The sequence below is a fragment of the Pan paniscus genome, chromosome 5 (assembly GCF_029289425.2).
Source record: "Pan paniscus chromosome 5, NHGRI_mPanPan1-v2.0_pri, whole genome shotgun sequence".
Classification (NCBI taxonomy): Eukaryota; Metazoa; Chordata; class Mammalia; order Primates; family Hominidae; genus Pan; species Pan paniscus.
This window is the reverse complement of record NC_073254.2, coordinates 97405176-97422854: the sequence shown is the minus strand read 5'-3', so window position 1 is coordinate 97422854 and position 17679 is coordinate 97405176. Positions and strand designations below refer to the sequence as shown.

Sequence of the window (17679 nt, the reverse complement as noted above, 5' to 3'; positions counted from 1 at the left end):
CTTCAGTGAATATTCTTGTATATATATCATTTCCTCCTATGTGAATATATTTGTAAGATAAAGTGCTAGAAGTGAAATTTCTGGGACAAATGTTATATGCGTTTAAAATTTTTGCCAAACTCTCCATAGAGTAACACAGGATTGCTGGGAAGGGAAGAGCGTAGTCCCTTTAAATGATACGGAAGCGGGGAAGGGAAGTGCTGGGTAGAGGAGGGCGTAGTCCCTGGCTAGGGCTCCACCCCCATGGACCCAGCTGAGGAAAGGCACTCCTGCCTTCCACCTAAATTTTGCATTTCCCAAGACCACCTTGGTCCGCCATTCCCCCATCCTGTGCCTGTAAAAACTCCAGGCCCTAGAAGGCACACACGCACAAGTGGCTGGACTTCGTGAGGAATTCATAGGGGAAGAAGATGCAAGTGGCTGGTCATGGAGAGGACTTTTTGACGAGCGCCGGCAAAAGAGCACAGCGAAGAAATCCCAGGATACGGAAGGCCCTCTGTACTTGCAACAAGGTAAAGAGTCTAATTGAGCTGGTTAACACAAGCCGCCTATAGACTGCAAACTAAGAGAGCGCCCTGTAACACACGCCCACTGGGGCTTCAGGAGGCCTAAACATTCACCCCTAGACACTACCGTGGGCTTGGAGCCCCACAGCCTGCCCGTCTGTAAGCTCCCCTAGAGGTTTGAGCAGCGGGGCACTGAAGAAGCGAACCACACCCGTTTCAGAAATAGCAATTCAAGTTTTTCACTAGCACTGTATAAGATTACCTGTGAGTACACATCCTTACTAACAGAAGGTGTTATCAGATGTTTTGATCTTTTTTAATCTGACAGATTCAAAATATATCTCATAACTTTAATGTTTTAAACATCTTTTCCTATGTTAGGGTCACTTAATGTTCCTTTTCTGTAATATTTTGTTCATTTCATTTGCTGAATTCAGGGGGAAAAACAGGGTGCCTTGAGAACAAAGTACTCTTTCTCCAAATTGTAAGAATTTAAAAACTTGCATAATTAGGAGTTTGCAACATTAACAAATATTATATTTATGAGGACAGTTTAGTAGGTTGCTAAATTGAAGTTTTCAATAAACTCCAGTAGTACACAACACTTTTTAAAAATGAATACCTAATTTAGTGGTTCTTTATGCCAATTTTAAGTATTAAAAGCAAGTAACCATTTCAGACCTAAGACAAAAAGGAAATATTAGGAAGTGAATATCAGTTGCTCCAAAGAATGAAATAAAAGTGTTGAATTGGGGATCAATTTATACTTCATCAATGGCTTCTCATTACCCTACCACTGTCTAATCTTTGAGAAATGCTATTGTACATGGAAATAAGATCAAAGTATTTGCCAGAATATCAGACCACAATTCCTGTTTTGCAGTGAAGTGACTTTATGGACATGGCCAAATCATCTAAATTTCCTGGTTCCTAGTTTAGCTATAAATATACAGAGTTGAATTTTGATGCTTGAAAAGTCCAAAGTTGGCAAACTTCACAAAAAATATGTGTCATAACTCCTGGTGTTCTAATAATAAGACATAAATTATTCAGTGGTAGTCACTAAACATTAGAAATAGAACTAGTGTCATGAATATTCCAAACCCAATTTCTCCACATTCTAGGTAAATTTAATTATTCACTTGCTACTCTGAACCCCTATACTTGTACAATATTATTTAAAGTTATCTGAAAAGTCTTTGTGCTTTGGTGGTAAACAAAATGAATTCACATACAGAATTTATGTGACCAGATCAGTTGACTAGACACAAATGTTAATAATTATTCTTCCTCTAACAGTTTGTGTCAACACAATTGACCAGATTAAGATTGTCTCAATATGTCTAATGCAGTGATTTTCAACAATGAGAAGTTTTGCCCCCAGGGGATACTTGGTAAAGTTTGGAGACACTTTTTCTTTTCACAAGGGCAAGGAGGGGGATCCTGCTGGCATCCAGTGCATGTCAGCCAAATATGCTGTTAAGCTGTCTACAATGCAGAGGATGGTCCCCTACAACAAAGAATTATATGGCCCAAAGTGTCAACAGATCTGGAGTCTAATGACAGAAGATTCAATTAGTTCTTAGATTGCTAGATTACTGTCAAAGGGACTGATATAACTATATATCAACTTTAACATAAACATGTAGAATTTGGGTCCAGTGGTTTTTCTTCCACAAACTGGGGCATTTGTTGTCTTAAATGTATGCCACTTTTTGCTTGCTATAGTTGGTGGACTGAGATTCGTTACATTTGATGTAATGATACATTCTAATTATTCAAAGATTAAACATTTCCCTAACCTCAAGGTGGTAAATTATGTCAGAGCTAATATTAAAACCCCAATCTGACACATAATTGCCCGTTATCTTGGTAGTTTATAATCAACCTTTGGAACTTTCTCTGTTATCCCTCCAACCTCCCAGCTACTCCTTTCCCATTCCTAACCAGCCTACCTTCAGCTGTGACTTCTTTCAGAATATCTGCTTTCATTGTTGCACTATGGATGTCCTAGGGAAAGAAAAATATAATAATTCATTCAGTGAGCCGTAACAATCTGAGAGCATGTTTTGCTTAAAGTGATAAAGTGAAAAAAGTTCTGTTTTTATTCTATTAACATACCAAACTAATGAAACAATCCAAAAAAGGCCTAGGTAATACCAGCCACTTGTATAGGTAAACGTTTATATGTGTATAATATATTGAATCAACTGTGTGTTTGGCTTCATGAAGAAACAGTGACAGAGCAGTAATGGAATTTGGTTGTTTAATGCATAATATACATATTGCTAATCTTTTTAAATTAACATATGCTTCAAATGCATATGGTTGTTTTAGAAATAGTACAGAAAGTTCACAGTTAAAGCACATGGATGGTATGTATACTTACAGAAGTTTGAAATCATTATAAGAGGATAATTGAGCAATTACAAGCTCTTTTATGGGAAGTTCGATAAAAAGAATAGTTCTGTGCAATTATATTAGTCCATTTGCACTGCTAGAAAGAAAGACCTGAGGCTGGGTAATTTATAAAGAAAAGAGGTTTATTTGGCTCACAGTTCTGCAGGCTGTACATGAAGGATAGTGCTGATATCTGCTTCTGGTGAGGGCCTCAGGGCATTTACAGTCGTGGTGGAAGGTGAAGAGGAGCCATCATGTCACATGGCAAGGGAAGGAGCAAGAGAGAGGGAGCAAGAGAGAGAGGAAGGAGGTGCCAGTCTTTTAAACAACCAGATTGTGTATGAACTCAGACTGAGAACTCACTCATTATGTTGAGGACAGCACCAAGATATTCATGAGGGACCTACTACACTCATGACCTAAATACCTCCCATTAAGCCCCACCTCCAACATTGGAGGTCACATTTCAACATGAGATTTGGAGGGGACAAGACATCCAAACCATTTCAGCAATCAAATGAATACATTTTAGCAATATATGGCACAAATTTTCATGGTTTTAATGTATCATGTTTTCCAACTCCCCATAGCAAGGCAGAGAAAAGAGAAGATAACTTGTTTTATGAGTTTTACAAATAATGGGCAGTTGAGAAAAAGTGTTTTTTTCTTTTTAAAAAATTATGGTTAGTGCATTTTATTTGATAATAAAATAAGATTTCTGTTAACATATGTACCCTGTGGTTTACAATTTAGCTACATGTATGTTCACAAGAATTCTAAACTATTGTTGCTAAGTTTTGTGCTTCTTTAGGAAATGATGGTGAAACTATATATTGATATTAATAGTCTATGATATACCATCTGCATAAAAAATCATTTTTTTAATAGCTTCTGGATCTCTCAGTAGTTCTATTCATTTTATTACCATAGCAAACATCTTAAGGAAATGATGTTCAAAATATTCTTGTGACCTCTGGGAAGACTCATGCCTATGCATCAGAATCCCAGTGGGGAATTTGCCATACCCTGGTATTTGAAGATAGCTAAAATTTTTCTGAGACTTTCTACAAGCTTTTCACTGTACATTTCATTACCTTTATAAGGACAAATGTTCAATGAGCCAAGGAAACTTAATGCATGTTTTAACATGCTTGTTGCCTTTATCATATTTCTATATTTATTTGGCTAAATAGCATATTTGATTCCAGAAAATATCTCTTGAATAGATAGCAAAGATGCTTTGCAGAAAGAAAATAAAATTTGAGCATTGAAAGCAATAAAATGAGCATAAAAAGCATATTAAAGGTAGAAGATTAGTTACTTATTTCGCTGAAAAATAAATTCCTAGGTCATAAAAATTTTGAGTGTGATATCATGATGCTTCATATGGAATTGAATAAAGCCTGCAGATGGTATTACTATCAGAAGATTAGCAAACTGAGAAAAAAAAATCAAAATTTGTATGAAGTATCTATTCCAGCGAGGACAAATTGCTATCTCATTTATGAAAAAAAAAAAGTCTAGTATAATTAACCTTCCACTAGCTGGCTGACTGATCCCCTAGGGTTTGTTACTTATTAAAGGATCAGGTCAGACACAGCTACTGGCAAATTGAACATTCAACTGTACTAGTAGCCAGGTCAGTCTTGGAGAGGGAAAATCTATTGAGCCCATGCATAACATCTGTTCTTTTCAACATGGACCGCTTGCTAATAAGCTTAATGAACACTCACTGAGTTGGCTGTACAATGAGGTGGATTAATATCCACAGAGCAGATCATTATATCTATTTGATTATCGAAAGCCTCATTTGCAGTAGAAACATTTTTAGAAAACATTCACATAGTATAAAAATATTCCTACATTTAAGACCCAGTCTACTACATATCTTGTTCTCAAACCACCTTGTCTTCAATCATCCAGTCTTATTCCTTCCAAGTTCTTGGTTATCTACCAGACTATTTCCCAGGAATCAATGAATCACAACAATGACTATTGGAATTTCTGGTTACCATTAATATTTTCTGACATCAGTGTGCCCTTCATGGTCACATAAGCGGGACCGCCACATAAATCTACTTCTATCAAGTGCCACTGTGTCCTGCCAAGAAACCTGAATAACTGGCTAAAATGTTTTCTTCTCAATTATCTGATCATAGGGAACCCCATCAAACCCAAAGCAGGGGTCAAGACTGGGTTGGCAGTGGAAGTTTAGGCACAACATTCACAGGAGAAACCTGCTTATGAAACTCCCTTGTGCATTTAGCACCTACCTATACTCACTCTCATATACACTACATTCACTTTGTATGCTGCTGAGGACATCACAGTTGTGAGGCTTGATAAGATAATACCCAGTTAATAAAGGTAGTTCAGGTTCATGATTCTCTCCTAGAAGTTAAGCATTCCATTTTTATTGGAGCTTAGAAGCAAGGCAAAAGCTGCCTATCAAAAGAATATTTACTTTCAAACTTTAGGGACATCTGCTGTAAATTTTTTACCAAAATGCGAGAGTCATTATTCAGCATCACAATCTGGCATAGATATTTCAAGAACATTGCATCTGTGGTCTAGTCATATCAGTCATAGCAGAGAGCCGTCTTTTGTTCAAGACCCATTCAAAGCTGGCAGCCTTTGGGTCATTCAACAAATGGGTTGTAACAACATATCCAAATGTGCCATTTGTTATCTTGAAAATGGAAAGAGTTTCACCAAATACTGTATCTTCTACTTTGAGTTAGAATTTGCAAGGTAAATGCTTTCTGGAAGCTTTATATAAAATTTTAAATCAAACATCTCATATAGAAACAAAATATTAGTACTAAGAAGTGAGGTGTTGCTATAAAGATACCTGCAAATGTATAAGCAGCTTTAGAACTGGGTAATGGGCAGAGGTTGGAAGAGTTTGGTGTGTTCAAAAGAGGACTAAAAGATGAGCAAAGTTTGGAGCATCTTAGAAACTGGTTGAGTGGTTGTGACAAAATGCTTATAGAAACATAGTAAAGGTTATGCTGATGAGGTCTCAGATGGAAATGAGAAACTTTTGGGGAACTGTAGAAAAGGTAAACCTTGGCCTGGCACAGTGGCTCACGCCTGTAATCCCAGTACTTTGGGAGGCCGAGGCAGGTGGATCACGAGGTCAAGAGATTGAAACCATTCTGACCAACATGATGAAACCCCGTCTCTACTAAAAATACAAAAATTAGCTGGGCGTGGTGGCACATGCCTGTAGTCCCAGCTACTTGGGAGGCTGAGGCAGGAGAATCGCTTGAAACCGGAAGGTGGAGGTTGCAGTGAGCCAAGATTGTGCCACTGCACTCCAGCCTGGGCAGTAAGAGCGAAACTCCATCCTGCCCCCACCCCCACCCCCCAAAAAGGTAACCCTTGTTATACCATAGAAAAGAAGTTCACTGCATTGTGTTCATGCCTTAGGGTTTTGTAGAAAGCTGAACTTAAGAGTGATGATCCAGGGTATCTGGAAGAAATTTTTAAGCACCAAAACGTTTAAGAAGTGGTGTGATTACTTATAACAGCTTATGATAAGAAAGGGCAGCAAAGCAATGACCTAAAGGTGGAACTTATAATTAAAAGAGAGATAGAGTGTATAAATTAAAAAAAAAAGTTTACAATATGGTCATGTGGTAGAGAAGAAAAGAAAGTTTTCAGGAAAGGAATCCAAGGGTGCTATAAAGCAACCACTTGCTAGATAGCACAGATAAAATGGAGCCAGGTGCTACCAGTCAAGGCAATGAGCAAAAGACCCCAAAGGCATTTCAGAAATCTTTGAGGATGTGCCTCCCATCAAAGACCCAGAGGTCTAGGAGAATAGAAGTGTTTCAAGAAAGAGGCCTGTAGCTCTGTTGCCCTGCACCACCTCAGGATGCTGCCTGTAGCTCTGTTGCCCTCTGCACCACCTCAGGATGCTGCTACCTGCATCCTGGTCACATTGGCTCTATCTGCAGATGACTCCAGGTACTGATCAGGCTGCCACTCCAGAGGGTACAAGCCATAAGATTTAGTGGCATCCATGTGGTGTTACATTTGCAAGCACCCAGAATGCAAGAGTGGTGGATGATTGGCATCTTCCGTCTAGGTTTTAAAAGATGCATTGAAAAGCTTCACATGGCAGAGCCACTCCAGAGAGCCTCTGCTAGGGAAGTACCTAGTGGAGCTGTGAGAGCAGGGCCAGTGTACTCTAGACCCCATAATTATAGAGCCACTGGCAGTGTGAAACCCCACTCCTAGTACCAATTTTCTGTCGGTCTATTTTGTTTTGCTATAAAGGAATTCATGAGGCTGGGACATCATAAGGACAAGTAAGGACAAGGTGTTTATTCGGCACATGATTCTTCAGGATGTACAATGAGCATGGCACCAGCATCTGCTTTAAGTGAGGGCCTCAAGTTGCTTCCATGCATGGTAGAAGGTGAGAGGCCTACTGATGTGTGAAGATCACATGAGAAGAGAGGAAGCAAAAGAGAGGAGGAAGATTCCAGGCTCTTTTTACAGCCAGCTTTTGAGGGAACTAATATAGTGAGAACTCAAACCCAAAGGGAGGTATTAGTCTTTTCGTGAGGGATCCACCCTTATGATAGACACACCTCCCAGTAGGCCTCATCTCTGACATTGGGAATCAAGTTTCAACATAAGATTTGAAGGGGAAAAACACTGAAACTATAGCATGCCTTATGGGCAGTCTGTAAATAATTGGGGCTGGACAATGCTCAATATATGCCCAAGCAGATAATTTTGAGGTATATTTCAGAGCTCCACAGAAAGCAGGACAGTACCATATATTTCTTACTTCCTGTCCTGTGGCAACTCTCACCATATGGCATGGAACCCAGTGGAAACATACTCAGATTTCATGGCTTCACAATTTCATGACTTCGCAACTACGTATGTTGACCAAAGGGAAATGGAGCTGGTGAATAAATTGTTCTCTTTCTATTCCTTAGGGAAAGAGTTCAGAGGCACATTCTCTACAACTTAGAAGGTCTAAGGTGAATTGACTGACTCAATAAAATGGTTCTCTTTCCTTTCTTGTTTTACTTTTCCAAGTCCTTCACTTCTGTTTCCTTGGATCACTTCCTAAATAAACTACCTGCATGCATCAGACTCTGCTTTATGAAATGACACAGGCTAAGAAAAATGGGAAACATGCCTTGGACTCCTTGGCCATTAGCTTTACTTAAGTTGGCTAGTGCCATGTATCACCTACTTTCTGACACCTGTCTTACAAAGGCATCTGTAGTTTCATTTTCTGTTTCGCTACATTTTCTGAGCATGATGTAATGACCAAAGAAGATCAGAATGATGCCTTGGAGACTGTGGGATGATCAAGCATCCTGTGGACTAAATTGTGGTCCAGTTATGAAGAGCTAGTAAAAACCTGCTGTAGTATGCTGGGTGTGTGCAGCTGTACCTGTCAGGTGAAAATAAATAGCTTCTAGGATTTTCTAACTGAGATGGAAGTGGAAAAAAAAGAGTCAGATCAATAAATACATATCAGGTATCCAGAACTGTGGTGATTTCCTAGGAAATAGTCCCCTTCTGGGATAGCAGCTGTGATTGGAATCACTACCTGATTAAGTTTATGTTAATTACATAAAATTTCCAAGAGTCCTCTGTCTGCACATGCCAGTCAAGTTAAATGGTGATATGTTGGGAATCATCATGCCTATTTTTTCCAGTCTTTAGTGGTGACTCCCACAGAGATGTATAGTATTTTTGTTTATTATTTTGATACGGTGTGCTCAAGAGGCTTTTCTTAGCTTTATCAAAATATTCTTAACTCCATTAGTGAATGCTGGTTCAGAAGTTTATCTTTTTATCTACATTCTTGAAAAAAGCAAGATTTTAACACAAGTTGGGCTTGGGATCCCATTGGGCCCCAAATGAGATGAAATTTGTTTAAGCTCTATTTTCCACCTGAAGCATGATTTGTTCCTGCTTCAGTATTGCTCTTTTCTGCCAATGCCAAAACAGTACTTGAATGCCTGTCCTTTCTCCAGCTACGATTATGTGACAGTTCTGGCTAAGGGGATTTCAGAAGCACCTGAAGAGGACTGTACTTCCAGAATAAAGCTGGCAAAGTCATGTGAAGAAAATATTTGACTTTGTCTTTTGCCTCACTTTCTTTTTCCTGCCTAAATGCAGATGCAGTGCACAGAAGTACAGATCCCTGATCAACCTCCTTCTAAACTGCTCATTACATGAAACACATGGGAAAGGGTAGCCTCTGACATGTCATTTCACCAGTTTGGTAGATTTTTCTCATAATATGATTCACATACATAACTGAATAGATAGACCACACAAGTTATATCAGTCCCTACTCTGAGCAGTGACCATACAACCCAATCAATTTGGAATGGTGTTTTTTTTTTCCTTTTACCCAGTCCACAGTTATGCCACTGTAAGATAAAAGTTATATTGAAAAGTGCTAGGAGAAAAATGTACTATACAGATTGTTACTGCAAGTCTTTCTTTAGGTTTATCTTTTCCTTCATGTATCCAAGGAACTCTCAGTCCTGAACTGACTCAAATCTGGGATTAGTCAAGGGGCTGTGACTATTGTAATGGTATTAATGTTACATCTCTGTCATCAGACTGAGAATGTATTTACTTATGGCAAGTGCATAGACCTTAATTGGCTTTGCATGTATTTGAACATGTCGATTTCATGGCAAATAATGATTTCAGTCATCTCTATAGGTAGTATTATTTTGATTGCCACACCACCCCTACTGAGTATTACAGGAGTCGTGGTTACTTCTGCCTATGAATTAAGTAGCACAATTTGGCCTCTGCCAGCCAATAATTCCTTCATATTCTTTAAAATTAAGAAGGCTGGCCGGGCGCAGTGGCTCACACCTGTAATCCCAGCACTTTGGGAGGCTGAGGTGGGCAGATCACCTGAGGCCAGGAGTTCGAGACCAGCCTGGCCAACATGGTAAAACCCCCTCTCTACTAAAAATACAAAAAAAATTTAGCTGGGTGTGGTAGTGGGCGCCTGTAATCCCAGCTATTTGGGAGGCTGAGGTGGGAGAATCGCCGGAACCTGGGAGGTGGAGGGTGCAGTGAGCTGAGATTGCACCACTGCACTCCAGCCTGGGCAACAAGAGTGAAACTCTGTTTCAAAAAAAAAAAAAAATTAAGAAGCCCATTAATATCAGAATCTTCTACCAGTGTACTTATCTTACAAAAATTATCCACTGTAACATTTTTCAAAGATTTAAGCCCTTCCATCTCCAGTGTATTTCTCAGTATTATGGTGGAAAGATCACCTTCTGTCTTACTACTGGGACCAATTTCAATATGAATCAATATTCTTAGTTGTAAAATCATAGTAAGTTTTACATAATAAATTTACAGAACCTTTATTTCTCCATATACCATTGGATTACTTTAACTCTTTAAATTTTCTCAAACTTTAGTTCACTAGGAAGTGAACTACTAGGAAGTACATTTTTCAGTAAAACAGTGGAGAAAATTAAAGCTACTTTCACCTACCTCAGCTAGTACACTGAATTCGAAATTTTTTATAAATGTCTCTATCAGTAAATTCAATCAGATGTGTTTTTCCTTCTTTAGTCTCCTTCTTTATTTAAGAGTGGTAACTCTTAAAATCCATTTGCACCACATAGTTTCCAAATATTAAATGATATCAATTAGCAACTGTATTAGTCAGTTCTCACACTGCTACGAAGAAATACTAGAGACTGGTTAACTTATAAAGGAAAGAAGTTTAATTGACTCACAGTTCTGAATTGTTGAAGAGGGCTCAGGAAACTTACAATCATGGTGGAAGGCAAAGGGGAAGCAGGTACCTTCTTCACAGTGTGGAGGAATGGAGTGAGTACAAGCAGGGGAAATTACAGACACTTATAAAACCAGCAGATCTTGTGAGAACTCAGTTACTACCATGAGAACAGCATGAGGGAAACTGCCCCCATGACCCAATTTCCTCCACCTGGTCCCACCCTTGAAACATGGGGATTATGGAGATTATGGGGATTGCAATTCAAGATGAGATTTTGGGTGGAAACGCAGTCAAACTGTTTTAGTAACATATTGAATCTTAGTGCATAAATCTTTTCATCCCAGAGTCTAGAAGCAAGGATGGCTTATGAGAGGGCAAGGAGAAATTGGATTGATTTTGTGTGGCAGAAGCTATTAATTGTATATCACAACATTTATACTTTTCCACATTGATCCCAGACCCCACTTTTTAGATGGACAACCATATGTCTTAAGGCAAATATTTCATTTCACCAACCTTTGCACCTAGACTTTCTGTATGACCAAGTCTTGTCTATGAGAGCAATATAGACATATGGTCTTTCTGAGAAGCTTCCTCAAAGGTGGGGGAGTTCATCCTTCTTTATCCCTCTTCCTCTCATGCAGTCTTTTATTAGAACTAGGACTGGAGCTTAAAGTGTCATCTTGGACAATGTGACAGTACACTAAAGATGAGAAATAGAAAGATAATTGGATCCTGGGATGCTAATGACCATGAAAAATCCATTCCAAGTTCTTGACTATCTGTTTTTAGACTACTTTTAGGTAAGGGGAAAAACAATTCTAATTTGATTAAGTAATGTAAGATGTTTTCTGATAATGAAGCTAGACTTAATTCTAATGGTTTCACTTTTCAAGCTAACTGTTTGGATAAGGTTATCAAAGTGTCTTCAAGCAAGACCGTAACAGCCACATCTACCAGGAGTCCAGAGGATGGTTCTGCAGTAAAGGGAAGCTCAGTCAAACTGGGGAGTTATTATTACTCAAAGCTAGTGATTTCAATAGGAGTGCTACAGGCATTTTAGACGGAGCAATTCTTTTTTGGGCAAGATTTCCCCCCGCCATATTTTAGGACATTTAAAATCCCTAGTACCAGCTGGGCGCGGTGGCTCACGCCTGTAATCCCAGCACTTTGGGAGGCCGAGGCGGGCGGATCACGAGGTCAGGAGATCGAGACCATCCTGGCTAACACGGTGAAACCTCATCTCTACTAAAAATAGAAAAAAATTAGCCGGGCATGGTGGCAGGAGCCTGTAGTCCCAGCTACTGGGGAGGCTGAGGCAGGAGAATGGCATGAACCTGGAGGCGGAGCTTGCAGTGAGCCGAGATGCGCCACAGCACTCCAGCCTGGGCGACAGAGCGAGACTCTGTCTCAAAAAAACAAAAACAAAAACAAAAAAACCCTAGTATCCAAGTGCTAAAGGCCAGTAGCATGCCTAATTAGAAGAATCTCCACATACTATAGGAGCCCTCTGGGTCTGGCAGTACTTGCAGTTGTAAACCATTACTTTAAACTGTGTGTATCTTTCCACAAATTCTGATTTCATTTCTTGGATAATATATCATTCCCAATATGTCATTTTTAACATTTACATAAGAGATTTGGCAAAGTTGTAATTCAACTGATGTTATAAATTGACAACCATAGAGTTGTATGCCAGCTTCTTTTTTTGCATTCTTATTCCTATGGCTGCAAGTGATAAAAAATTCATTTAGCACAGTCACCAAAAATCCCTGATTTTCTGACTCTGCTTTGAATAAAAAAATTTGAGTTTGCCATCCTTTTTCTATACTTCTCCAGTGCTGTTAGGAAGCCATTAATCCATTTCATAGTCCTCATGCTCATTATATGGTTTTATATAATTACACATTGAGTCTTTCAAACTCTTGCCATGAATGTCACTTAGTGCCAAGTGACCACAGGTGATAATAAATGAGAAATCTATCTAGCCAGAGCATGTTATAGCATGGAGTCTCAATTTGTATTAGAAGTTATAATCTTACTACCTCAGATCCAATGAAGCAAGAAAAATAATCCCAGATTTAGATTTATTTATTTAAGAAACAGTTGTATGCAACTAAACTAGCACCAACTTCTGAAATAATCAGTATACTTAGTTATAACAAACAGAATTCTCTCAAGGTCATTTCAAATAAAAAGTAATAACCAAGATTAATCTCAGAGAACATGAGAAGAGGATCAATCCCCCAGTTATACCATAGGGGTTGCTGCAGCAAAGAAGCCACCACAGCTGCAGCTGAGCACATTACAGGTACATTAGCAGGCCACAGTGAGTATAGGGACAGCATGCCAAAGTTCCACCATCACAGTTCTTGATAATGAATTCCACAGTGTAACCGTTTTCAGGTGACTGCTTCTTAGCTGAGGTCTTACATGAGTTTGTCTGATAAAATATTGACACTATGACCAAATGCTGTTTCATAATGTTGATAGACTTGTTTCAAGTTTGTGGTATTTGGGGTCGTTAAGGAAGCCCCTCTATCATCACAGATTATTACCACTTCATAATCACTATAATCTCCATCAGCTAGATAGTAATAGTGTTTACTAGTTTTCATGTTTTAGCAGCTTTGTTGACATATGGTATCTTTTAAAAAATATCCACTATTTTGATTACTGTGAATATTGACAAGTTGTTATATATCAATCTCTCATTTAAATTTTTCTGTAGGAATATTTATGCTTTTTTCTCCCACTAAATTTTCAGTTGTAGTGTTGCCTGCATTCTTTATTCATAAAATATTTGTTTACTTATTGAGAATAAAAACTTTTCTTGTCATATTTGCAATAAATGTATATCCCCCCAGTTCTTTGGGATTATCTATTTTTGATTAAATATAGTTAAATCCATCCTTCATTTACTTTATAATATCTTCCATTGATTTTATTCTGAGCAAATCTTTCCTAATTCCAAACTAATTAAATTTTTGTTCATTTTGTTTAAAATAGTTTTGACTTGTTTCAATTAGCAATTTAGTCAAGGTGGATTTATTATTAGAGTACATGGTAAAAATTGCAGTTATAGCTATGTTCTTTGCCCCAAATTTCCCAATTTTCCCATAACCAATGATAAATATTTTATTGTATGCCTCAGATTTTTTAATTAATTATTTATTTTAAAATTTATATTTGTTTATTTTTTAATTTTAACTTTTAGTGGGGACATAGCAGGTATATATATTTATGGGGTACTTGAGGTGTTTTGATACAGGCATACAGTGTATAAGTATTACATCATGGAGAATGGGATATGCATCCCCTCAATGATTTATTCTTTTTGTTACAATCCAATTACATTCTTTTAGTTATTTAAAAAATGTACAATTAAGTTATTATTTACTATAGTCACCCTATTTGTACTATCAAATAGTAGATCTTAGTCATTGTTTCTATTTTTTTTTTTTTTACCCGTTAAGCATCCCTACCTCCCCACCAACCGCTCAATACCCTTCCCAGCCCTACTCTGTATGTCCATGAGTTTAAATTGTTTTGATTTTTAGATTCCACAAATTAATGAGAACATGTGATGCTTGTCTTTCTGTGCCTGGCTTATTTCACTTAACATAATGATTTCCAATTCCTTCCATGTTGTTGCAAATGAAAGGATCTCATTTGTTTTTAAGGCTGAAAAATGCTACATTGTGTGTATGTACTGCATTTTCTTTATCCATTCATCTGTTGATGGACACTTGGGTTGCTTCCAAATCTTATTTATTGTGAGCAGTGCTGAAACAAATATGAGAGTGCAGGTCTCTCTTTGATATACTAATTTCCTTTATTTTAGGTGTATACCCAGCAGTGGAATTACTGGATCATGTGGTAACTCTAGTTTTGTTTTTTTGAGGAATTTCCAAATGGTTGTCAATAGTTGTACTAATTTACATTTCCACTAACAGTGTACCAGAGTTCCCTTTTGCCCAGATGCTCACCAGCATTTGTTATTGCCTGTCTTTTGGATAAAAGCCATTTTAACTAGGGTGAGATAACATGTCATTGTAGCTTTTATTTGCACTTCCTTGATGATCACATGTGATCATTTCAGGTTAAAAAGCATCTACACAGCAAAGAAAACCATCAACAAAGTGAAGAGACAATCCACAGAATGGGAGAAAATATTTGCAAACTACCCATCTGACAAGGGATTAATAACCAGAATATAGAAGTAGCTCAAACAACTTATAGGAAAAGACCTAATAATCTAAACAAAAAAATAGGCAGACAATTTGGATAGACATTCCTCAAAAGAAGACATATAAATGGGAAACAGGCATATGAAAAAGTGCTCAACATCGATTATCAGATTTATTGAAAGTACAAATAAGTAAAAATGGAATGATAATTACAAGAGTGTCATTTTTCTACTGTTATGAGTATTCGATTTTGTACTCATACTATTTTATATATTACAATTTTATTGTATTTCAAGTGTTGATAAAGTAATTCTCTGTCAAGATATTTATTTTTTCAAAACTTTTACAATTATTTCATCTCTTAATTTTTCTTGGAATGCTATGTACTTAATTTGCTATATTACACTTCCCTATAATTAGATTGAAATTTTAATTATCTGAGGATTGAGTCTATAAACTAATTGGAATTCCTGTAATTTTAATACTGAGAAATAAGAAATGTCTACTTATGTAAATCACTGCTTTTAGTAATTAATAAAATTTTCATAACTACAAGTCGGTCACAAATATTTTGTTGAATTTCTTTCTACGTATTTTAGCATCTTTTAAAGTTCGTTTTTGTTACTGTAAATGGATTCTGTGTTCCATAAAAACAAAATTGATTATGACTGGCATAGAAAAGTGACTGGGTTTTCAATATTTATGACACATTCAAGACTTTCTGCTCAACTCACTTGTTAATTCTAGGACTTTATCAGGTTTTTGGGGGTGTTTTCAATATACCCGTGTTTTACATTAATTTCATCACCTTTTCTCCAGTGGCTACTCTCCATGTTTATGTTTGGTTTTATCTAGATCTTTCAGAAAAAGTCATCAAATAATAATCATGAAGAATTTTTTATGTGAATGTTGATATTAACTGGAATTTGTTTAGTGTTTTATTATTTTTCTGTTATTTAAAAAAAGGTAGTACTGGAGGCAGAGCAAGATGGCAGAATAGAAAACTCCACCAAAATAGCTGCTGCCATCCCTCCTTCATCCCCAGCAACAGCAGCTTGGTGCAGAGGCATTGAATTGAGAGCTGTTCTGTTAGAACAGAAAGAAGACCCAGACTAAACTCAGCTGATGCTCACCCACAGCAGGCCCTGGGCAAGACCTAGCACTGTGCTAGCTTCAGGTCTGACCCAGCTCCGTCATAGTTATGATGGCCACAGGGGTGCTTGTGTCACTCCAACCCCAGCTTTAGGTGGCTCAGAACAGAGAGAGAGACTGTATGTTTTGGGAAAAGTAAGGGAAGAGAACAAGTGGCTCTGCCTGGTAATCCAGAGACTTCTTCTCTATCTTGTACAAGATCATCAAAGAAGTACCTCTACAAGTCTGCAAGAACAACAGTGTTACTGAGTTTGGGGTGTTCCCTAAAGCAGAAACAGCTTAGATTGCAACACCCTAGTGATTTCAAGTATCTAAAAAGCCTTCTTAAAACAAACGGTTTGTATCCAAAAGACAGGCAATAACAAATGCTGAAAAGTATGTGGACAAAAGGGAACTGCTGGTGGGAATGTAAATTGGTACAACCACTACGGAGAACAGTTTGGAAATTACTCAGGAAACTAAACATTGCAAACATATGATCCAGCAATCCCCCTCCTGGGTATACGCCCAAAAGAAAGAAATTCAGTATATCCAAGAGATATCTACACTCCATAGCTATCAACTGGAAGCAACCTAAGTGTCCGTCAACAGAGGAATGGATAAAGCAACTGTGGTACATAGACACAATGTGTATTATTCAGCCATATAAAAGAATGAGATCCAGCCACTTGCAACAACGTAGATGGAACTGGAGATCATTATGTTAAGTGAAATAAGCCAGACACAGAAAGACAAACATCTCATGCTCTCACTTATTTGTGTGATCTAAAAAACAAAACAATTGAACTCATGAAGATAAAGAATAGAAGAATGGTTACCAGAGAATATGAAGGGTAGTGGGGGGTTTTGGGGTAGTTGCAGATGGTTATGGATACAAAATATCGAAAGAATTAATAAGACCTACTATTTGATATCACTGCCAGGTGACTATGGTCAATAGTAACTGCACATTTTAAAATAATAGTGTAATTAGATTGTTTGCACAATGGATAAATGCTGGAGGGGATGGATACTCTATCTTTCATGATATGCTTATTTCACATTGCATCCCTGTGTCAAAACATCTCTTGTACTCCATAAATATGTACACCTACTATGTTTCCACAAAAATTAAAATTTAAAAAATTAAAAAATAAACTATAGACACTTTTTAAAAAGAGAGAATATTTACCAAATTTAAATAATAGTTTAGTTCCAGTTTTATCAGATTCCTTTTAAGAATCAATTCTGATTTTGTTGGCTTTTGACATGTATTGTCATTAATTGTTACAAATTTATGAATATTATTGATCAATACATTGATGCAATAAATAAAAATAATATATTTTCTTCTCTTACATGATCATCACATTTCACTATCAAGGCCCATGTTATTTTATGAATATTCCATTAATGTGGTCTTAATACAGTAAACATAATAGAGTTTTCTTTAATACAGTAGAATTTCAGATATTGTATTTCTAAGTTTTGTTTTGTTTTGGTTTTTTTAGACGGAGTCTCACTCTGTCGCCCAGGCTGGAGTGCAATGGTGTGATCTCGGCTCACTGCATGCAACCTCCACCTCCTGGGTTCAAGCAATTCTTCTACCTCAGCCTCCTGAGTAGCTGGGATTACAAACACGCACCACCGTGCCGGGCTAATTTTTTTTTTTTTGTACTTTTAATAG

At 37.4% G+C, this 17679-nt stretch overlaps 1 protein-coding gene across 3 annotated transcripts in view; it reads left to right on the top strand.

Annotated features, from left to right (window-relative positions):
- Positions 1-216: 216 nt before the first annotated feature.
- Positions 217-17679, top strand: part of LOC129398018 (putative uncharacterized protein CCDC28A-AS1) — a 228352-nt gene continuing 210889 nt past the window's right edge. Inside the window, exon 1 of one of the 3 annotated variants that reach the window (XR_010112445.1) lies at positions 217-512. Coding sequence is in view for 1 of the 3 variants with exons in the window: in XM_063605389.1 (XP_063461459.1) it covers positions 411-512 (102 nt within the window). In the remaining 2 variants the exon portion in view is untranslated. The remainder of the gene's footprint in view (positions 513-17679) is intronic. The other 2 variants (XR_010112446.1, XM_063605389.1) reach the window with 2 other exon arrangements.